Raw genomic sequence first — 23,920 nt, forward strand, 5'->3', positions numbered from 1 at the left:
GTGCACGTTTAAATACCTCCAGAGTTAATGTTTACATTCTGTTATTGTGATGGTGTTGTGCCGTCGAAGTTAGAAGTGTGAAACAGTTGTGGCTGCAATAGATTGCAATGCCCTTATTTGTAAACCTAATGGGTTTTCCAGACAAATATATACTATCGAAAAGTATAGCAAATGTTGCAGTTAAAATGTTCTAATTGAAGTATTTGGATAGAAAACACGTAAATTCAGGTCAGTGAATGGTGTGAAGTGCTGTTTTAAGTAATGTAGGTGCATGTGGTTTGTTCTGGTCCACAGAGTGTAATAAGTGTGTGCAGATTATTTGTGATACTGCATTGGCAGTGGCGCACGATCACAGACAACAAAAAAGCTGAACAACGTCGCCACAAAAAAAAGCATATAATTGGCGACGCCTCGGGCAATGGGCCCTCACACCACAAGTTTGTTTAACAAAAATATTTGATTGTGGAATGCTTTGATGTTGTCTTGCGGACCGAGTTGCCCTTGAAAAAATAGCTTATCAGTTCAATGGGCTTTACGCTTATGATTCTGAAACGCCTGCCATAGAGAGAGAGGCCATACAGGTAATGTGCAGACAGATCTTGCGTTCGTGGTGTTGTGCATGCTGCCCTCTAGTGCGCTTAGAATATAGCAGCACAGTTCTATAGTTGGCAGCACTTGGTGAGACCTCTGTCCATTTAAGGAAGATTTTGTTTGAAATTTGTCGATATGTGTGCACTTGGAAAATGCACATGTGGTTATGGTTGTGCGGGAATTAAAGTGGTGGTGCGCCAATGAAGTTATTGGCCGTGATAGTAGAACGTTATGTATCGCAGGCAGGGGCAGTGATTAATGGTGAGTACTGTTAGCACTGATGCTGCTATTCCAAGTATTCTGGATGTTCGTGCCACACATGAAAGGCATTGTAATATTTACAGTAATTGCAAAGTTATAACACTGCAATACATAGCACGAAACAACACTTCCTTCTGTTTTAACGCCTGCTGTGAACTGGCACCTTCACAAAAACTTGATTGGCATCACTTAAAAACACAACAGCACGCTAGAAATAACTGCAGCACTTAATACGTCTGAAATACAAAATTATACACTCGTGTGAAAAAAATAAAGTATCTTAAAATGCTGCAAAAACAAGATGGGGTAACATTTTTACTTTGCAAGTTAAAATTATTGTTCGAGTCGTTTTGTTTTTATAGTTGTTGCCGAGCGTAACCTGTCACGACGAGGCCAGTGCTTTTCTCTTGCCACATGACCAAGCGTCATGGCCGCGGTTCTGAGATGGATGCTAATTATCCAGGCAGGATGTGGCAAATGCAAAGGAAGACACAATTCGCTGAAGCTCTATTCTCCACACTTGAACATTCAGAATAATTATTTTGGGTTAGGCTCCGTAATTGTCTGGCTAAATATGTGTCGTAAGACCTTCCACCACCCATCATAGCTAAATAAATTACGACGAAGATTTGGCCAGATTAGTATGTGGCCGAAACCAAAAATCACTTATGAATCATATTGGTTGTGAAACCTGCTACGTAAAACACTTTGAATGCCATGTGATGGCTCTTGACAGAAAACAACAATTCAATTTTTCTGTTCCATGTATCACTTAAAATGTGACGAGGCAACCTGGATTTAATACTTATATATTGGAAATACTGCATAACTGAGCTGATATTTGAATGTTTTTCACGGATAACTATAAGATGACTATTTTTAGACAAGTGGTTGCATATGAACAACACGCTGATACAGGTGTTGGTTATCTGGACAATCAGCACGCAACGTCCAGAGTTAGGTGGACATATCTCCTGTAATATCTTCCGTGGAATCTTCTGCAGTGATCCTGTGGTCTTAATACGTTTAACAATATCACTACAGTGTAAGTGGTGTACAGCTGACACGAAGCAGGCATCTTTATTTGCATTGGATTCCATTCTTTTTTCTGTTCGCCAGTCACGATGGGGGAGCTCATACAGCGATAATAAAAACTCTCAATCTATTCAAACATTATTGGTCATGCCCAGCACAGATAATGTATGACTGGTATGGTTGTGGTTCGTGATCAAAGATAGATGAGGTGAAGTTAATTTTATGGATGAGGTAATTACAACTGAAGGCCTTGCTATATGTGGGCTGAAGGGGCTTCAGTTGCGGACAGTATGTGACAGAGACAGATGGACAATTAACAAACAGTGGAGTATTGTATAGCCATTGTGTCATGTTTATGGCACGACTTAAAACAAGATAGATGGTTGAGTCATCAAACTCATGGGCTACACGTATACAGAGGACATGCCCATGTTCAAATGTGTGTTGTATTATTCCCCTTGTTTACCCAGGAAAGCCTCACCGAGTCTCAAGACAATTTTTCAAGAGGGTCCTGCCGGGGCCAATGTTGTGTAATCCCAATTTAGTAATTTTCTGGAAATATGCAGCATTGAGATGTTTGGCCGATACCAGTTGCATAAAAAAAATTTGCTATGGAAGGAAACCCATGAGAAACAGGGGGATAACATACACACACACAACATGTAGAAATGTGATCAAAGCTAAGTACTGTACAATAAAGTAAAAATTAATCACTGCAAAAACAACTGTGAAGTGAAATCAGCGTGGGTGAGTGGGGTTGTTTTATTCGACTGGACATCTGTGAAACAGCTCTATAGCTCATCGGATTGCTTCGGTATCAAGCGAAGCGAGTGGGAGGCGGTGGGTGGCGCGTTCGCCTCTTGTTGGTGCAGACGCTCGCGGTTCGGCTCCAGCAGGCCGCCCTGGTGTATTCATCATAACATACGCACCTCGGCTGCTTCACAGTGGATGTTAAAATATCCTCTGACATAATTTGCAAAAGTAAGACCATTGTGTGCCTGCGTCATGATCAAAATGTGCATAATTAAAACAAATACAATGCAGTTTATTCATTTGGGAATACACACAGCATCAAATGCAGCTTTTTTACACGTTTGAAATATTTTTTTACCTCGTGTGGTCGCGTTTTGTTTTATCTTTGTCCGGCTTAATTTATTTTCTGTGATTTGTTTAGTTTGTGTCATTGTGGTCACCCCAGGTCACTCTTTGTCTCTTGGGTGCTCTCCTGGCTGAGAAAGACGTGAACCGTGACCCCCATGGAATCCTGTGAACCTCCTGCAGACTGCGCCGCTCTACCAGTAACCATCCACGGGAGGGAGCGTCGCCGAGTTTAATCGTCATCGTTTGACCATGTGTCCTGAAGAAGGGCCATTGCTCGAAACGTCGCCGATATATTTGTACTTTTATACGCCCAGCGTTAGGAATGCGGCGTTGTTGAATGTTTGTCTTGCTTGTGCACAACGCCACTGTCCATGCGAGATGTTGAGTGTGGATCTCATATTGAAGTGGGGGGGTGGGAGGGACTGAGGGGAGGGAGTGGGGGGGGAGTAGGGGGATGAGAGGGGAAGTGGGGGGATGAGGGAGTGAGGGGAGGGAGTGGGGGGAGTAGGGGGATGAGAGGGGGAGTGGGGGGATGAGGGAGTGAGGGGAGGGAGTGGGGGGGGGGGAGTAGGGGGATGAGAGGGGGAGTGGGGGGGATGAGGGAGTGAGGGGAGGGAGTGGGGGGAGTAGGGGGATGAGAGGGGGAGTGGGGGGATGAGGGAGTGAGGGGAGGGAGTGGGGGGAGTAGGGGGATGAGAGGGGGAGTGGGGGGATGAGGGAGTGAGGGGAGGGAGTGGGGGGGGGGGAGTAGGGGGATGAGAGGGGGAGTGGGGGGGATGAGGGAGTGAGGGGAGGGAGTGGGGGGGGGGAGTAGGGGGATGAGAGGGGGAGTGGGGGGATGAGGGAGTGAGGGGAGGGAGTGGGGGGGGTAGTAGGGGGATGAGAGGGGGAGTGGGGGGGGATGAGGGAGTGAGGGGAGGGAGTGGGGAGTCGGGGGGTGAGAGAGGGAGTGGGAGGGATGAGGGAGTGAGGGGAGGGAGTGGGGGGGGGGAGTCGGGGGGTGAGAGAGGGAGTGGGAGGGATGAGGGAGTGAGGGGAGGGAGTGGGGGGGGAGTCGGGGGGTGAGAGAGGGAGTGGGAGGGATGAGGGAGTGAGGGGAAGGAGTGGGGGGAGTAGGGGGATGAGAGGGGGAGTGGGGAGGTGCGTGGATCTGGAGGGAAAACCTCGCCTCTGGCACCATACCACACCCCCACCCCTCCCCCGCCACCTCGCGCTGCGTCAGTTGTCTCGCGCGCCGCCATTGGTCAAACCGCAATTCAACAGGAAGCCGGACAAGCCAATGGGGAGTGACCCCTCGCCGCCACGCGACGACCCGCCAGGATGTGACGTCGCACCGCTCGCGTGGGCTTAGCGCCGCCATGTTGGGTGAGGGCGGCTCCCGCGCTCCCGGGGACACGCAGGGAGGGAGGGAGGGGGCGAGACGTCACCGCGCGCCCTGCTGTAACCGCCACCGCGCCGTCGCAACCAACCTGACCCAAGATGGCGGCCGCGCGGTCTCGGCGCGAGTGACCGCAGCGGGGCGGAGTCTCGGGAGGTTCACCTCCTGGGCGCGACATCACCCAAGCGGTGGCTGCGGCGGCGCCTCGCTACTTCCCCCCTCCCCGCCCGCTGCGTCTCGTCCCCCTTGTCCCTCTATTGTTACCTCCTAGCGCTCTCTCGTCCCACCGCGACCACATCGCTCGTGCGGCCACGGCTCGCCGAGTGCCGTCGCGCTCTCTCTCTCCCTGCTGCTGCTGCCGCGGCTGTCGTTTCGCGAACGAACTCTTCGCCATTGTTGAGACTTTATCGTTCTCACCGCTGCCCCCCCCCTCCCCATCCGCGCCTTCGCCCGACTTCGCGGAGTCCGCGACAACCAAATAACAACAGCGGCAGCAGTAACAACCGCCGAGAAACAGGCGATCGTTCCAGCATGGGCTGCACGCTGAGCACCGAGGACAAGGCGGCCGTGGAGAGGTCGCGCATGATCGACAGGAACCTTCGAGAGGACGGGGAGAAGGCGTCCCGAGAGGTCAAGCTGCTGCTACTCGGTGCGTCCCGGACACTCGACACACACACGCGCGCCACACACAAATGTGTACCGACGGTCGCGTATACTCACACGAATGGCCATGCCTACACAGACCCCCCGTGTAGCCTGTAACAGACTGTTGGGGCAAGTGCTGTTATGAAGGCCGGGACGGCACATGGGGGGGGGGGTGGGTGTCCAGTACCACGCCTGGCCGCCTTTGTGTCCATAGTGCCGATGTTTACACACCGCACCGGGTACTCGTTTAAGGCCGAGTCGACCTAGGGGAGACCCAGGACCGGTTAAAATAGTCACTGTTTGTTGGCCGTGAATCTTAACTCGGGGACGCCGGCCGGGTTCGTAGCGCAGCGCGCTAACCGCTCCACTGCCGCTCCCCACGACATAGACGGACAAAGATCGCCCAAATTGAGGGCAAAGATCGCCCAAATTGAGGCCCAAGACTGTTGGGGCCAGTGTGTGTTTGAGAGCATCTTCATCAGAATCCTTTATCGGGAGGTTGGCTCTGCGCACGCGGGGGTGGTTGCCAGAACCACGCCCGGCCGCCTTTGTGTCCTTATTGGCGATGTTTACACATCGCACCGGGTTTGTCACGTAATCAGATTGTAAATGTTGTGGGTTTACTCTCCAACACACCGGTGTGCTGTCCGAGTAACGAATTGGCCACGTTCAATTCATGTGACAAACCTCACTAATTCGTTGTCGGGTTTAACGACACATTTATATTTACGCGATCGAACCCCCAAGAAAACCTACATTATAGATGATATTGGTCGCGAAAGTCGACTTGTTAAACAGCGTACGCTCCACACAAACTCCACAAACACAGCTCTCCACATCACACAAACAGGACAATACAGCAATAACACGGTAGAATTAAACGATATCGGCAAACCTCGCATACTATCTCATCAATTATTCACAACCTCATGCTGCTCGCTCGGTGCGTCCCTGTAGCCCCCCCCATCACACAGACGCAGTTTCACGATAGAGATCCCCCACGTAGCCTACAGACTGTTGGGGCAAGTACACAGGGCACAATGACACGCGGGTACAAACAGACCTTGGCTATCCTTCGCAGCTATTCGGGCACCCACAATGCGGCACAGTCAAACGCCATCTATTTTCGTCCCCTCTATACATCACCCCCCAAATCGGGGTACCCTAACCTCTTGCTGAACAGGCAAGAGATTTTGTGAGAAAACCACGTGTGCGTGGCGGAGAGCGTCGTCACCATCAGCCTGGAATTTCCTCGCCTTCGCAGAAGGCAAAGCACACTGCTGGCCGCCTCTGCTGCTGCTGCTGGTGGTGATGATTACAATCTGCTTGCCGCAGTGGAAACGACTCAAAAGTGGAATGCTGTTGCTCGCTGTGTCCGTCACAGGCTGTGGTCGAGCCTGTTCGTGTGCCCCCCCAGCCGCCTTAGCACCGCCACGCGTGTGTTGTGTCCACACCGCCGTCTCCACCCCGCCGCATGCTGTGTCCCGCACGTTTCACGATGAACACCATCCACACACACACAGACGTAGAGAGACGAGCGACGAGAGCGCGTCGACTGTGGTAGGCCGAGTTGAATGTTACTCGTGAGAGGGCTGTTGTCGCTACTGGCTCTTGCGAGGCGAATCGAGCAAGCGAGGCGAGAGAACAAAGGCGTGGAGGAAGAGGCCGTGGGATGTCTGCCTCTCTTCACTCCCCCCCCCACTTCTGTTTTAAGCAAGCACGACGTACTGGACATCTGTGAAAAGGGGCCTTATAGCGCATCGGATTCCTCCAGTACAAATACATGTTCTGATTCTGAATCTTCAAGCAAGTGTGTAACCGTTTCTGAATCTTCAAGCAAGCGTGTAACGTGATCTATTCCAAGTTAAAGTGACAAATTAAGCGACTGCGTTGGCAGTGGTGCACACGAGAACATGGCACGCAAACACACGAAAAACTTCGCTGCCTTCGGCCATGAGCACTGCGGCTGCCCTGTTACAGATGAGCAGTCGCTTGTTCCTAATAGCCTAACAACGTGTCCCCCCAGCAGTAGCCCAAGACACGAACTGTTGTCGTTCGTGTTCGAAGTGAATTCAAATGAACCTTCACATGAGAGGTGCAGAGAGTGGAGGGCTGATCCCGGGGCTTGTGTGGTTGTTTCTATTGCAGGTGCTGGAGAATCGGGGAAGAGCACCATAGTGAAGCAGATGAAGTAAGTTGGTTGGATGTCACACTTGAAGCCCATGTTCTCAACCCTTTTTTATATGCCCCCCCCCACCCAATGAAGGCGACTGGTCTCCCCCTCCACAAGCCCCACTCATGAGCTTAATCATCATGTCTATTGGCACCCATGAGGTTCGTGAACATGTCGCTCTAAATTGCGGTGGACACTCGTGCGTGTCCGCTGCTTTGGCTGCGATTCCATCTTTGGTCTCAACCACTGGCAATCATCCCGTACATCAACGGGTCCTGCCGAAGCACACTTATTCAACAGTAAACATCCCCTAGTGTCCACTATCCTATCTTTCAAGGTAATACTTAAACATTCTTGGAAAAGAGCTGCTAACTTTTGGAAGAAGGCGTGACCAACTTCATCACTACAAATAATTCCATTAAGCTGAAACATACATGCGTATATGTTTATGTTGAACTCCTTTCGCACCGTACTCAACCACCCATAACCAACCACGAGGCCTGTCGTGTTTTAATGAGACGTTGATATTAAACATGATAATATTTTGTGTTCCCTCTCACCTATTCCGTCCCGTGTTTTCAGAATTATTCACGAGGCTGGCTACACAGAGGAGGAATGTAAACAGTACAAGGCTGTGGTGTACAGCAACACCATCCAGTCAGTCATCGCCATCATCAGGGCAATGGGAAACCTGAGGATTGATTTTGGGGATGCTGGCCGGGCGGTAAGTAAACATCATCATTGTCTGCAAGTTTCATTGTTTCTACGTAGAATCAAATAACAATTCAATTCATATTTTACACATTTTATTACATTGAGACGATCCGAAAATTGCGGTGTCAGACAGATAACCAGTCAAAAACAATTGTTGTCTGCCTTTGTGTTCGGTTTAACTGTGGCATGTCAGTATAGATTGGTTCTGCATTTTCACGCACACATTTAAAACAGGTTTTTACGTATGCTCAAGAGGTTTTTATTTCTATATTACTCGGATTTACTCAAAACGAACATGTGCCTGTCGTGTAGTGGAACATTTCTTATGTATTCAAGACAAAAAAGGGTGTGGTTAGGCAGAGGGAAATGACATTTAACACACTGAATAATATCTGAATGAACATTTATAGAGAAACAAAACACGCACCAAAAAATTTTGATTGGTTTCTCGAAAGCATTAGGAGATGTGCGAGTGGTTATTTTGCATGAAATGTCATTCGAACATGGTTTGTAATTGTAACCAGCCTTAATCCTTGTTGCAATACACTTCCCCCTGCCTGCTAATCACGATCAGGTGGTAAGGTTGCCCATGTGAAGCCACCTTGTATGTGAAACATTGCCTCTCGTTCATGGTTTTGTTAATCGCATTGCTGGGGTTTTTTTTTTACGGAAAGTGACCGAACTATAAAAAAGTTTAGCATTTGAATGCTTTTCCTGCCATGCATCCGCTGAACCAGCCTTTTTGATTGAACACAAACATTTCGCCCTTGTGTTCGTGAAGCTGCAAAGCTACCGCTGGGTACTAACTTAAACATGGACATTGGTTTCTGCTTTACAGTGTTTCAAAATAAGTCAATGGCTTCATAAGGTTTGCAATCCAGAAAGGAAATGTATTATGGTGCTCCACAAGCAATGGACAGCCCTTTGAGATATAGCGAGTTAGAGGCTTTAACCATGTGTTATGAAACTCTCTTAAAATAAACCTACACATGTAGGTGTGTCTTCATGAAAATAATAAAATGTAACACATGGCTGGGTAGTTAGCAGAGTTGTTACCATTGCTTGTGAAAGTTTGTTGCCCTAATTTTAATTTGTGAGCTGGGTTGTTTTAGCAGTCTGTTACCAGCATAGATACATTTCTAAAATAATTACCAGTTAAAGTAATTGGACAAATCTGAGGTGTCCTTAAGTGATACATTGTTTGTGTAATACATGTTAATATGTAAGGAAAGTATACTCACCTCACTGACTTGGGAACAGCCAACACAATATTTAATATCAAATATTCAACCTAAATATCTGCTTAGAAATAGAGTAACAAGTGTGCGGTGATATAATTCAAAATGGCCTGTTGCTCATGCAGTTAATTCGATGATGCACCAAGGTAATTGTCTGACACTTGGTCTGCGTGCAGGATGATGCGCGGCAGCTGTTTGTGCTGGCGGGGTCGGCGGAAGATGGGCTGATGACACCCGAGCTGGCGCAAGTCATCAAGCGGCTGTGGGCAGATCCGGGCGTGCAGGCGTGCTTTCGGCGAGCCCGCGAGTATCAGCTCAATGACTCGGCTGCATAGTGAGTAACTCGGTTTGAGTTTTAATGTTTTATTACGGCATTGAACTAGTTTGTAATAAAAGCATGAATGCACAGGATAAAGTTATGTTTTTATTATTATTTCCAACTGGTTTGAGGCTGAATCGAGAGGAACAGGATTTCACCCGCAATCAATTTGCAACCTGTTTTTGGCTTTTGCATGATTCGACTTGCTCATTTCGGAGTACCGCTGAGCTGGTCAATTGTCGCATCAACACTTTTATATCTGTATAAAGTTACGGGTTAAGGCCGTATTTTTTAACTGGCACCCGAAGGCCCGGGGCATAGTGCTCTTCGCTGCTGACATAATGCAATGATCCCCAAGTGCATGGTGTCATCACCCACTATTACTTTAATTGTAGTCAATTAATGGAGAGAACAGGAGAGGCACAGTGTGTTTGTTAATTACAAAATAAGTACTAGTTTGTTCAAAGAACTGAAATAAGTCTGTTGCCTTTTGGGTTTGTTAGACGGAGGTTTTTGGAATAGGTTTAGCATGTAGGCTTTCGCGACCAATATTATCCATAATAATGTTTTTTGGGTTATATCGCGGAAATATAAATGTCATTAAACCCGCCAATTAGTAAGGGTTGTCAATTAAACAAAACGTGCCATTTATTTGCCACTTCGGCACCAATGTGTTAGAGAGTAAACCCACAACATTCACAATTCGAGTATGAGATTTCGCTGGCGATTACTACAACTAGCTTCATCAGGCGATATCCGGAATTGTGAAAAAAGATTTTGGAATGTGTACCTTGCATCAGCAACATGCAATTCGATAGGACGTGCCCTTGTGGTTGTTATGGCAACGTTTAAAAAAAACATGGCTGGCTTTCACCTAGTGTGATGGTGATGAGCTGTTTGTTTATCAAGGTACATAACATGCTACCATGTAACATAGCATCCTAAACCTATAAAACATAGACGTTACAAGAATTCCAGGTGACTTTGTGCGATGAGTGAATCGGGCACTATGTATGCCCTGGTAACGAAAGTATTACTTGGCGTCTTCTCCGGCAGGTGACAGAGTCCATTGTTAAACATATATTTATAACCAATCTCATTTGTTGTACAGGTACAATTTACCTTATTTTACACGTTCAGTGCATCACTTCCATTGAAATAGATGTTTTTGTGCTCGCAATGTTTGCATATAGAATCGTGCCTGTGAGACTCGTAAATTATATGCTAATGTTGGGCAATACAGGGACTTCTCTACTTACAAACGAGACAGTAAATAGCAGCATGGGGGACTACATTCTGGAATCGTATCACAATCAGTCATGACAGTTGAGTCACGTTGGGGTGAATCTTGAATCATTACATGTCTGCAAGTTCGATGAGTCAATTCACGAGTTAGATTCTTATATTACAGTAGTCCCTCGGTTAACGTTTTTTAAATCCGTTTCACAACTACTGTGAACGCAAATAACTGTTACTCGAATACAGTATAGGAATAACACGTTAAAAGCATTAATCTGGAATGTAAACAAAGCCATGAGAGTCAAACTGCTCATAAATAGCCGTTGCTGATTGGCTGAGGGCACGCCCCATTTACGGTTTGGCCAAAATTGGCGCCAGCGTGCATGACGTAAACACTTTACTGTTAATCAAAATTTTAACATTGAGCAAAAACGGGGTCCTGTGGGAGGTGAAACGTTAACCGAAAAACCGTGAACCGATGTCACCGTTAGCCGAGGGACTGCTATGCTGGTGTAAAGTCGTGTTTGTTGGTGGTTGTGTAACCCAGTGCTTTGTTGGCGCGGTGGGGCTTGTGAGATTCATGCGACTCGGATGCAAGGTGGCCAGGAAATGACAGCACATGTTTGAGCTGGTATCCCCTTGTACTTGTGGTTTTTTTTTCAAGGGGCTGCAGCTTCCTGATACGCGTAAACACATTGCATAATAACTTGAAACATTACGCAGTGATTTAAATACGATCCCATTGCTCGGGTTTGGATGAAAATAAAACCCGATACAGATTTTGAAGCATCGGATTATCGATTGCATTGGGTCAGTTTGGGATCCTATTGTTAATAATAAACGATTGATGTATTCCTATTAATTACGCTGTCCCACTATAACACTACACGAGTTACTCCTATAACACATTGGTACAGTAGTTGTAATTCTATTTTTTTAATTTGCATAACATATGCGAGTACATTATTTGAACCTTTCGGGCAAGCGATTGCCCTTCCTTGCCTCCATTCCCTGCTAGGCTCTCTGGGCCAGGTTGTGCAACCAGCGAGCAAGGTGGGGGGATACAGACCTCCATGCCTTTACCTTGATTCGTTTCTTGAGGACATGGAACTTAGTTGAATTTGACTTGTGTTGCAAAACAGAAGGAAATAAGTTGCACTTAATTAACATGTTTCTATTATCATCCCAGCCTTCGTGTGGTTAAGAGGAGTGACTTGAAGTGGCAACACATTCATCCTATTTTACGTGTTTATCCGCAAGTTGCTCCTTGAATAAGAGGGAAATGGATGGATAAACACGTGTATAATTGGATCTGAGACTGTGTTTCAATAAGACGAATTAGCATCCACTTTTACTTACCAGGAGGCAGGTGATTCAAAAACGTTACACTGATGAAAAGTTGTGGCTGGGTTTGAGTGTGACATGACATTCTTGCACCCCTGGTGTGAAAGCTTCCTTTTTGTGATGGCGATAAAAAGTAAAATAATTTACCCTACGTTTGGAATTTCGAATGGACGTGTGACTTCCAGATCATAACCACAAACTGTGGGAATTTGCCCTTTCCAGTTGCGTTTTTGTCTTTTGCGATACCTTTAGAGGGTTGTCATGTTCCATATCAAAACTCTTACCTTGACGAGCGGGAACACCATAAAGTAGAAAGTCCAATTTGTGTGTTGCATATGTGCACCGCTTTGTACGGGGCAGAGGGAGCTTTGCATTCTGCAATCTCGAGTGCTTGTTCAGTACTAATGTTAAACCTCTTGAGTCCGACTAACCTCCGCCCCTTTATGCAGCAGTTTGTAATGTAGTTTTGGAGTGACGGTCACTTTTGAAAAGGATAAATAATAAAATACTAAAATTATTCACAGGACAGTTTGATTGTGGGATCATAATAATTGCGGTTAGGGCTGAAAGGGTGGCATGCTTGCTGCCCATGTTAATTCGTGAAACGCATCACGTTTTTACGATGATCGTTAAGTATTTTACATACTAATCACTTGTAGTCATTCAAATAGTTAGAATAATACTCGCTTTGCATTTAGCAGAGCCAGTATTGATGTGCATGTAATGCGGCACTTTATTGTAAATATGATATAATTCGAGGCTTTTTTTAACTGTTTTGCCTTATTCTTTGGGTCTTTCGGTAAAGCCACATAGATAGAAAAGAAAATATCACGACATTTCGATCGCAACACAAGCAATCGTCATCAGTTGAAAAAATAGCGGGAGAGCTGCTGAGGCAGGATGTTATAAAGGTGTGAGATGGGTATAGCCCAGGCCTCCTAAAACTGTGCATATCTACAAATTATACAGACTAGTCTTAATTTTAGAACTTTCGTGACTGCAGGAATTATTATTTGTTTCTTTCGGTTAAGTCACGTCTAAAGATAAAATAATAAATTAAATTAAATAATAGAATACGACGTTTCGATTGCAACACAAGCAATCATCATCAGGTATAATGAAATAGCGACATAAAATCTAACCAGAAAACTATAGACAGACATATTAGCAGACAGATCTCACCAAGATACATAGCGAGAGCAACACAGGTAACAGAGAGGGGTGATCGTCTCTGTGTGGTGGCCTTAAATAGACAGAGGGGGGGGCGGAGGCAGAGAGAGGGAGGAGGGTTAGAGAAAAAATTAGCATATCAATGAGTGGTCAACAGACGTGGTGCTGCGAATGCGATGGCACGGCAAGCAAGCCTGAAAATCAGGAGGACACACTAAAATTAAATAACCTAGTAAAATATCGAAATGTAATGTAATACAACCGACCCTCTGTGTTGTATTACATTACATTTCGATATTTTACTAGGTTATTTAATTTTAGTGTGTCCTTCTCCTGATTTTCAGGCTTGCTTGCCGTGCCATCGCATTCACAGCACCACGTCTGTTGACCACTCATTGATATGCTAATTTTTTCTCTAACCCTCCTCCCTCTCTCTGCCTCCGCCCCCCCCTCTGTCTATTTAAGGCCACCACACAGAGACGATCACCCCTCTCTGTTACCTGTGTTGCTCTCGCTATGTATCTTGGTGAGATCTGTCTGCTAATATGTCTGTCTATAGTTTTCTGGTTAGATTTTATGTCGCTATTTCATTATACCTGATGATGATTGCTTGTGTTGCAATCGAAACGTCGTATTCTATTATTTAATTTAATTTATTATTTTATCTTTAGACGTGACTTAACCGAAAGAAACAAATAATATACAGACTAGCTTAGTTTGTAGACACCGCCAGGATTAGTTTGTAGAATAAATGTAGATCATCTATAGAGCCCCATTGTTTCATTGATTTACGCTCGCTAACGAAGCAACGACACCAGGAGGCGACGCTGCTTTGTCTGGAAGATGCCCTCAAGGGACAGATGCATCATAGAACTGCGGAACTCGTCGAGTTCCCACTTGAGTATCGAGAAGTCCGACTCGACCGCCGTCGTGTTGGCGAGCACCGATGCCAACCCGCCGCTGAAAGCGCGGAGGTTGTCGAAACCACTCGGCAGCACATCCCACGCGTCGTTGAATGTCGTCGTGTTGGTGTGCTTGTTGATGGCGTCGTGAATGATCGTGTCCTCCTTGTAGAGCTTGACCAGTTGGCGATGCTCCTCCTCAACCATGCTGACCAGAATTTCGTAACATGCACGCGACGCACTGCCAGCACGTCCTTCACGAACACACCAGGACGCATCTTCACGAGCTGAGCGGGCATCACGGGCACCGCATCCTGGTCGAGAGCTCGATTGGCGTCGTTACGCTCTGCTTTGACGTCGTTGAGACCCGCGATCAGCGTCATCGCATATATCGAGATCTCCTTGACGATCCTTGTCTTGTCGACCTCATTGAGACCCTCGTAGCTCTCCTGCGCAAACGATCCCTGGTCCTCAATGTGGGCAATGATCGCGGCAGACGCGATGCGCATCGACTGATCATGATACGACACGTACGCCTCATCATGATTGTTGACGCCATCAACAATCTCAACACTGAACAAAACGGTGAGCGACCCGATAAGCGACTGAATATGCTCCTCCTGCTGCGCCATGAGCAGCGACTGGCTCTGGAGCTGGACGATAGTGACGTTGATGGCGTTGATGGCGTCGATGGCGGGCGCGAGCGCGTAGGTAAGAACCCACCAATCGGCGGTGGGCAGCTTCGCGGGGTTGTTCTCAGTAGTGTACTCGATCAATGCTCGGCGGTACTGCTTGTAGAACTTGAGCACGTTCCCGAGATTGGCCCATCGGTTAGCCTTCCTGGGGCACTTGACCTTCATCTTGATGATCAGGTTGTTTTGGGCGCGGAGGTACACCGAAAAGTCGTACACGATCTTCACCCAGCTGCCATCGATGACGCACTCGGCGGATTTCTGGACCACAATATCGATCTGATGAGGCGGACACCAGATTCGAATGACGTCGTTCTTGGCCTCCTTCACAATGAGCGTCACCAGCCCCCCATGACGCCCAGTCATCGTATTCTCGCCGTCCGATGAAAAGCCGATCAGCTTGGCGCGCCAGTTGGGGTACAGCGCGTCGAGGAACTTGACGAGCATGCGGAAGATGTTCTGAGCAGTGTGACGCTCGAACATAGGGATCGCGACCAGGTGCAGATTGACGAGGAAGCCGCGGTAACAAACGCGGGTGCGCAGGTCGAAGAACGACTGGCCGCGGTGAGTACTGCCGTCGCCAGCCAGAGAGAAGGCCCACACCGATGGATCGTAGATTATTCTGGCGATCATCTGCAGCCCGACGGCCACCAGAACACGGACTGACTGTGCGACAATGAGGTCGTTCATGCCCTGCAGCTTCGGCGTGTTGGTGCGGATCCTGGCATGATCGATGGCAGCAGCCGTTTGACGGAACGACATGCCGACACCGACGTGGTCCATGGCGAGCTCGAAGCGCATCTCGTTCTTGATTGTTGCCGTGTACGTATACGTCCCCGTCTCGATGTTCACTTTCTTGACGAACAGCTTCATCGCGTTGACCTTCTCCTTGGCCTTCTTGGCGGCCTTCTTGGCGATGGCTGCGGCCGCGTCGTCGTCGTCGTTGTCGTCGCCGCTGTCCTCGTCGTCATCGCAAAAGAACAAGTCCCCGATAATTGTCTCAATGATGCTGTTCTGGATCACGTAGTCGATCGACGCGGTCGACAGGTCCATGTAGTTGTGGAGCGTGTTGGTGCGCTTGGCCATGCCGTTGAAGTAGCTCTTCTCATCGGGCGACAGCGTCTGGTAGAGCATCCACGATTCCTTGTGCTGCGGCAGGAATGGCTTCGTGAAGTTCTTGATGTCGGTGCGGTTCTTGCGCTTGCGGCCCGAGTCGCCCGTCACCTCAACCACATCACGGCCTTGGTGAACACAACAAGCAACGACAGGACTGCGCGCCATTGGCCTTTGTCGTGATGAGCTCCATCCCATACTGAAGGGTGTGTGAGGATTGGAACGGCGTCGCCACTTTCTTCCCTCCCATGTTGCTGCAGCTGCAATGCTCGGTATAACGATGCGGTACGTCTTGCCGCGGATTACGCAACTGCGCACTCCGCGCACTCACTAGTTTGTAGACGCAGCCAGGCTTAGTTTGTAGATATGTGGCGCTATTTATAGCGAATCTACAGTTTTAGGAGGCCTGGTATAGCCCAAGGGTCATAAGCGAAGTGGGTGGGGCTAGTGATGAAATTTGCATGTAAATATAAGATCGGGTAAATCGAAGAGCTACCTCCACGACGACGAAGCTGCGGAGGTGGCCATTGTATTGTGAGAGATTAGCATGTCAATGTAAGATCGCAGAGCCACCGCCACAGCGAGGAAAATGAGCAACGGTGGCTGTGTTAGTGAGACATTTAACCTGTTAATGTAAAGACATTTAACCTGTTAATGTGCTAACATCGCCAGGTAGGATGGAAACATCACAGCCAGTTATGACTTAAACTGGTTAATAACGAACTTCCAATGATTGCTCAGTTTGTACCCATCTTCTCGGTTGAAATTGTGTCTGTGTTTATATATCTGGATGGCTTCATGAACGAATCTTTGCTGATAGCCAGTGGGTTTGCAGAGTACCTTCGTCTTGGAAAAATAAATTACGTGTGAGTCCACTGCATTAGAACAATGATCAGCCACGGCTGAGGTATTGGTCCTACGGTGTTTCAGACCTGCCTTATGTTCACGAACACGGTCCGAGACGTGTCGCTTAGTTTCCCAAATGTAACTACTGCCGCAGACACAGCTTATTTTGTAGACACCGCGATATTGCATGTCAAGGATCACATCCTTCACAGATGGGATCAGATTGCGAATTTTACGTACCGTGTTGAATCGAACCTGGATCTTGTGTTTGCTCATGATTTTGGAAATTTTTTTAGTGACCCCTGCTATGTATGGCAAGGTGACTGTTTTGATTGGGTCCTCAGAGGGTTATTTCCCAACGGTTGGGGTGAAATCTTTACGGATTGTGTAGTCTGAATATCCATTCATCTTGAGGGCTTGGTGTACGTGTTCCAGTTCACTGGCTAGGTGGTGATAGTTGGAAATACATCGAGCTCTATGGTGTAGAGTTTTGATGAGGGAATTATTTTGGGATGGATGGTGGTGGGAGTCATGTTTCAGGTAGGCATCTGTATGGGTGGCTTTCCTGTAGACAATGTCCCAACGAGCCATCTGGTCTCTTTTCGATTAAAACATCCAAGAATGGTAACTTGCCATCCTTTTCCACCTCCATGATGAATTTGATGGCTGGGTGTATGGAATTGATGTGGTTGAATAATTGGCCCAGAGCTGGTAGGCCATGTGGCCAGATGACGAACATGTCATCTACGTACCTCTTCCAAATTGTTTCATGAAAACATTGGCTATAACTGGAGATAAGGGAGAACCCATTGGGGTACCTTCATCTCGTTTGTAGAATGTTCCATTCCAGGTGAAGTAAGTATTGGTGAGGCAGTGTCTAACCAGGGCCGGTATATCAGCATTCAGTCCTTGTTGGACCAAATCTTCAATTTTTGCAATGGTGTTAGGCACAGAAACTTTGGTAAGCAAAGATACTACATTGAAACTGACAAGTAAATCACCTGGAGACAGTGAGATGTCCTTAATTAACGATGCCAAGTGAGCTGAGTTCAGTACAGCTGAGGTGGTCTTACCAGTGAATGGTTGTAAGGTCTCAGACAGAAATCGGGCCAGTTTGTAGGTGGGTGAGTCAATGGTGGAGACGATAGGATGAAGTGGTGTACCTTCTTTATGGATTTTTGGTAAGCCATCAAATCTGGGTGGTCTAGCAGCAGAGGGTTTTAAGGAAAGCCACTTGGTTGATGCGATTAAAGATGTCGAATCAGGGATGATATTGTTTTGCCTTAGCAAGAAATTACAGGGACTCCTCTACTTATGAACAATTTAGGTTCCAGAGGTCTGTTCGTAAGTTGATTTTCTTTTAAGTCCAACTTCACTCCTGTCGATTCCAAACATGTTGTACGGCATGTACACTAATAACGGGGAATGGCTTTAAAAGTTGTATAATCTCCTGTAGATGTAGATACTGATGATTCTTCATATTGTGCAGATGTCGATGCTACTGTTTTTTCATGTTCTGCAGATGCCACTGGTTCTTTATGTTCTGCAGATGTAGATGCTAATTCCCTTTTGTGCTCGTGTTTCCTCTCTCCTCTCTTGAAAAACTTACCAACAGATATCTGCACAGTTGCTCTCTTCTCTTCACAAATCAACTTCTAATAGGCAATAGCAACTTGACATACAGACCGGTTTGTTTGTATCTCTGAAAGTTTGTAAGTCGAATTTTCTTAAGTAGAGGAGTCCCTGTGGTTGTTTTGTAATTATGTTTATGGATAATTTGACAATCGTAAGGTCTGCAGTCAGAGTGTACTTGAGTTAAAATGGTGGTCTGTGATTTTCTCGGACTATCAAACCAGCTGGGACGAATTAAGGAAGTAACACTCCTTCAGAAGTACGTAGTTGCTTCCTGCAAGGAAGGCCCCTTCCACACCACAGCAATGTGGCATTTCCACCACTGGTTGTCATTCACAAGTAGAGACGAGCAACAACGGAGATGTGTTGCTTTTCACGGAGAAATGGCTTGTCTCTATCTTAGCAAATGGGTGGAACATTGAATCTTGAGTGCTGGTTCTTTGCATACCATTGAAACACACAACATGAAGAGAGGCCCCCTGTTTAGCTTTCTAGACCTTAGGGGCAAATTCTAGGCATCCAAGGCCATCAGAAATGAGACCCAGGCTGTGGCCGGGCTTTACCTGGCACGGCTCGGCACTTTCCCCAGTCCATTGCTCTGTGGGTTTTGGTGCCTCCTGTACCTTGTCTTATGCTTGCAAAATAATGAGGTAAAATTTTGCTTGTGTTAGCTTACACTTTCCCAAGCATTAACATGTGTAATTTTTATTAGGTGTGTTTAATACAAAACGATAAAAACACAGCCCTAAAGTTTTCTTAATTTAGAGATGCCGTTGACCGCACGTGTTTTATGTGTCGATCCAGGTGACGTCATGACTTACCATATGGGAAAACGACCCAGTTAAGAGTATGTGGCTCCATTGGCAGAGTGAGCTGCATGGCCTACCCCAGGAAAGCTGTGTTTGCCAGTCTAGTGCTCACTCACATGGTTCAGGAAGGCTGCCAATAGAATTCAGGCCAAGCCCACGTGCTCGTTTCACAAACTGTGCAGCCTGCCCGCTCTTCGGTGGTCACGGGATCGTGGCGTTATTTTAACGCTGGCCTGACGCACATTCGGGGTGGTGCGTCCAGAACCACGCTCGACCTGCCTTTGCCTCATTCTACACACATACGCGTCCGTGGCACGGCGAATAAAGTCCTGACTTGAAATAAGCCACACGGGGATCGATTCTTCACAATCACAGGCGTGTATAAATCGGGAGACTTATGACCAGATGACCCAGTGGGGGTGCGCAATGTCGTCAGATCTGGGAAGCGTGGCAGGTGTTGCTGAGCAGGGATAGTGGTTGAGTGAGTGACTACCACGCACGCCAGGTTGGCAATACGTGGCTGCGGAGATGTGCTGCGAGGTCAGCAGCGGCTAGTTCAGCGATATCAAATGTTGCACTGTTCTTCTATGCTCTCACGCCCGACAAACACGGTCGGTTACGTACGGTGCGAAATAAGTTAAACATACATACATCCAGCCTTCATAAATCTGCGCTGATTGGCGTGGTAAAAAAAAAACTCCAGGACATGCGAGGCATGGGGAGGACCTGGTTCAGCAGGGACCCCTCCATTCATGTGTACATGAATGGGGGAGTCGCTGTGTAAAAAAAACATCCACTTCTCACACTGCACTGCCCAAAATGATTGTCAAGTGCCATACATTTTTTTTGTAAATGGTTGCTAAAAGCATACGAATAGAAAACCAGTGTGAAATTAGATTTGAATACACGTTCTTTCTACTTCATGGGAACCCGCTGAATGGGAATCCTAGTAACGTGGTGTTAATGCGTGTGGCCCAAGGTGACATTTACAGTAATTGTAGGCTAAAATGTAAAACCGGTATGTGCGATGCCTCTGGAGACAGAAATCCACCGTGTCACCTATTCTGTTATGTTTGCTTAGCAGGCTGATCGCCGCTGGCATTAAAATATTGAAAGTGTGGCTTTTGAAATTGTGTGGCAATTTAGCAGCGTGACCTTTTGTGTTTTCACTGTATTGCAGAAGAAATATATTTTCCGGTGTAAGCAAAGGATGTGTGTTCGCAGGATGATATCGGCTTATGCAGCCATAGCAATAGGTAATACGAAGTGGACCTCTATTATGCAATTACCGTGTTTCTTTACAGCCGTCAAATTATAACGCCACATTCAAGCCTCATTAGGGCTGCTGGTGCTGCATCAGTCTACTGTACACGTACTTGCTAAGCGAGTGTGCAATACGTGGATTGCAATAGTTGTGCCTTGCGTACCTGTTTTAGTTTCCTTCTTGTAACATTCCTCGATGAGTCCTAAGTTTTTGGTCGCAAATGACATTTTTTGGCAGTGGAAATGTAATTCAAATTAAGCATTTAGTTGCGACAGAATTGAGGTTTTCGAAAAGGTATATTTCTGGGTTTGATGCCCGTCGACTGCAGACATTTCACATGGCCACCGTGTCGAGCGACTCGTTAAGAGGCATGGATACGGAGGTGTTGTGCCTTGGTGGCTCGTGCCGCATACAGATTGCCCTTGGCAGTGTCATGCGTCTTGGCGCTCCCTAGGCGACGCATGCACCTGCCGTGTCATTGTGCTCATTATATTTCTTCCCCGTTTTCTTGCAAGAATATAAGAGATTACCTGCCAAGTACGCGTCTGTTAAAAATATTGATGCGTGTGTAATGCACTTGCGATTAATATACAGGAAAGTGGCAGGTAACTTATTTTACTGTAGGCGAAAGCGGTGTAACAATGAATCTCCATTATCTTCTGTCACGTGGAGATGCGTGTTAGGTTAGGATAAACCCTTTTTCCTAATCGTAAAGGGAGGAAAAGGTTGTGGGGTAAGTTACATGAATTTAAGTGTTAAGGGTTAAGGAGTCATCTCAGATATTTTTATTTGAGTTCCTGTGAATTGCACAATGAAGGAGTCGTAATGCAAGTTTGAAATCCAGCAACTCGGGGTTGGTGGATCACAGGAATGCTGCCCATGTGAGACGGAGCGAGAATAAGCAGCTCCTGAACCAGTAACGTTGGCAAATATGCTCTGTGACATGCAAAGTCTTTTGTGATTTAACAATGTACATAATTTACAGTTAAATGACTAGCTTTGATGTGATGTGTAAATGCAATAATATATAATTTGATTGGCTGTTGGGTGACATTAGTTGTAAAGTGTACTTTTCATTTCCCTCCATAATTAAATATTTTGAGGAGACATAGCATTGCTTCAAGTTTCTTGAGCACAATTTTGAAGATGTGTAAGCAAATGACAAAATAGTGGATTGATTTGAGGGTCACTGTAATTGTTTTACATTGAATGAGGTGAAGAGCCTGGCAGAAATTATTATTTACTACGTTTTAGAGACCATTTAAAGTACATTTTGTTATTCAGAAAAGTGAAACATTGCTAATGATTCGCTTTTTGTACATTGCTGGGCTCACGATAGTGGCAGAGATGAGACATGTTCTAAGTCACAATAATCACCGTGGAAAAAAAAACCCTGTATTCCTTTGTTATAATAATTAAGATCAATTTAGTATTGACAGTGTGCTTATACTGGGCTCCGACCGGTCGGTGTTGCAGTTAAAGTGATTATATCTCTTCCAGGAGGGTGCAGGTCAAAATCCCGTCGGGAGTTAGTCCTGTTGAATGCTCATTCGCCCAGAGAAACACTGGATTGATCCGTGCTGTGTCTGAGGACTCGTTTACACGAGGGGTTTTGTATTTCTGTTTGTAGCTGCAAATCGGAGTACATAGGAAGGACCCTGTGTGTACGAAGATATTTCACTCAATGCCATGGACGTTAAATATAGATGTTTGTATTATTTAAATTGACAGAATGTATTCCCAAGTGTTTTTGGGCAAATTTGTCGTCAATTAAAAGCCACGTTTATTCATTATTTTTAATCACACTATTTCCATACCAGTGTACATTTGGCACACTTCTTTTTTTTACCAGTTTAAACTTTGACAAGAAGCTGCTGGTTTTTCATATTGTAATGTTTCTTACATTTGCGTGAAAAATATATCAACTCGAAGCTATTCGTGACATTTGGCAGTTCACAATGCCCCCCCCTCCAGTAGAGACCATAGTTCCTGTCAGGAAACCTTTTTAGCTCGCGTATTCCTCATTCTCACTGCAGCCGCAGCCGGGCCCGTCACACATGGCGTCGTTTTGAGGTTGGGTCAGAGAATCCGGATTTTGCACAGCATCATCGCTTCCTAGCCCGACCCATCCCAGGCAATGGCCCAGCCGATGGCCATACAAGCCCACCCACACTCACTTCCTCATCCCGAACTCGTGGTGACGAGAGAGCTGCGCCATCTCCACAAGCAGCTCTGTGCCACCGTGGGGTTAACGCGGAAGCGAGATGCCCGGCGTTCTCTGCGACGCTACTTGTGGGCGTGTACTGTCATGGCCGCGTTGGTGTTAAAACATATCCCAAACAAAAAATTAATCTACGTAGCTTTTAGTTTAAAATCTGTAATTCGTTTAAGAGTTATAAAAAAAGCCCATAAAACATTTACTATTTTATGAATCACCCCCAGCTGTCGAAGGTGGTGCAGAGATGGAGAAAGGGGAGGGGGTGCCAAGTGGGAGAGGCTGATCCCACGGAGGCCTCATGGCTCATGGAGCATGGGAACCCCGGATTAGCAAAGTGGGCAGCATTGATGGAGTCTTTTGACTTCACGCACTCCAGCAGGAGGGTATGGGGGTTACTGCGGAAGCTCGGTGGTGCTGCACCCTCAGAACATCGGGCTCGTAAGGCGACTGCTTATGGGATTGCGGCGCAGTTTCTCGGCAATGCAAAAACAATCATAAGTCAAAAACAAGAACGCACAGTAAAACGTTCCGCAAAATATACACTCCACAAGCATAACAAATTTTCCTCTGTCTGTAGCTGTACTCGCAGAAGAAATAGATGCTGCACTGGTGGTAACAAAGGCAGGTGAAGCCGCAGGAATAGATGGGATTACCCAGAATTCCTAAAACACCTTGGCTGCAAAGGATGAAACCTGGCTGGCGAAACTTTTTTCAAAAAATCATCGCCACCAGCAAGCGTCCAAGACTTTGGTGAAAAGCAAAAGTCATTGCGCTCCTCAAGCCAGGAAAACCTGCTGATGACCCGCACAGCTACAGGCCAATCTCCGTTCTTTGTACAGACGACAAGCTACTGGAGCCATTACTGCTAACTCGACTCTCTCCTCTCTTGGAAGCCAACATACCACCTGAGCAGGTAGGTTTTCGGCCACAACGAAGCTGTTGTGACCAAGTCCTCGCCTTGACATAACACATCGAAGCCGGCTTTCAGCATAAACAGAAAACAACGGCTGCTTTCATAGACTTGTCCTCTGCATACGACTTGGTCTGGCGCCGAGGATTTCTCTTTAAACTCGCCAACACAATCAAGTGCAAAAATACAGTTTGCCTCAGCGCCAGCATGCTCAGTGACCGTCAATTTCGCGTCCATCTCGGAAACCGGATCAGCTGCCCACGAACTCTACAAAATTGCCTACTGCACGGGTCTGTATTAGCACCAGACCTGTTTAATCTTTATAC

General features: G+C 46.7%; 1 protein-coding gene across 1 annotated transcript in view; it reads left to right on the plus strand.

Moving 5' to 3' along the window:
- The first annotated feature begins 4,536 nt into the window (after window positions 1-4,536).
- The window catches only part of LOC144729272 (guanine nucleotide-binding protein G(i) subunit alpha-1), a 32,782-nt gene continuing 13,398 nt past the window's right edge, over window positions 4,537-23,920 (plus strand). Inside the window, exons 1-4 of the mRNA XM_078609401.1 lie at window positions 4,537-5,015; window positions 7,160-7,202; window positions 7,767-7,908; window positions 9,313-9,470. Of these exons, the coding sequence (XP_078465527.1) occupies window positions 4,898-5,015; window positions 7,160-7,202; window positions 7,767-7,908; window positions 9,313-9,470 (461 nt within the window). The 5' untranslated portion in view covers window positions 4,537-4,897. The remainder of the gene's footprint in view (window positions 5,016-7,159; window positions 7,203-7,766; window positions 7,909-9,312; window positions 9,471-23,920) is intronic.

The sequence above is a fragment of the Lampetra planeri genome, chromosome 32 (genome assembly GCF_965212315.1).
Source record: "Lampetra planeri chromosome 32, kcLamPlan1.2.h2, whole genome shotgun sequence".
NCBI lineage: Eukaryota > Metazoa > Chordata > Hyperoartia > Petromyzontiformes > Petromyzontidae > Lampetra > Lampetra planeri.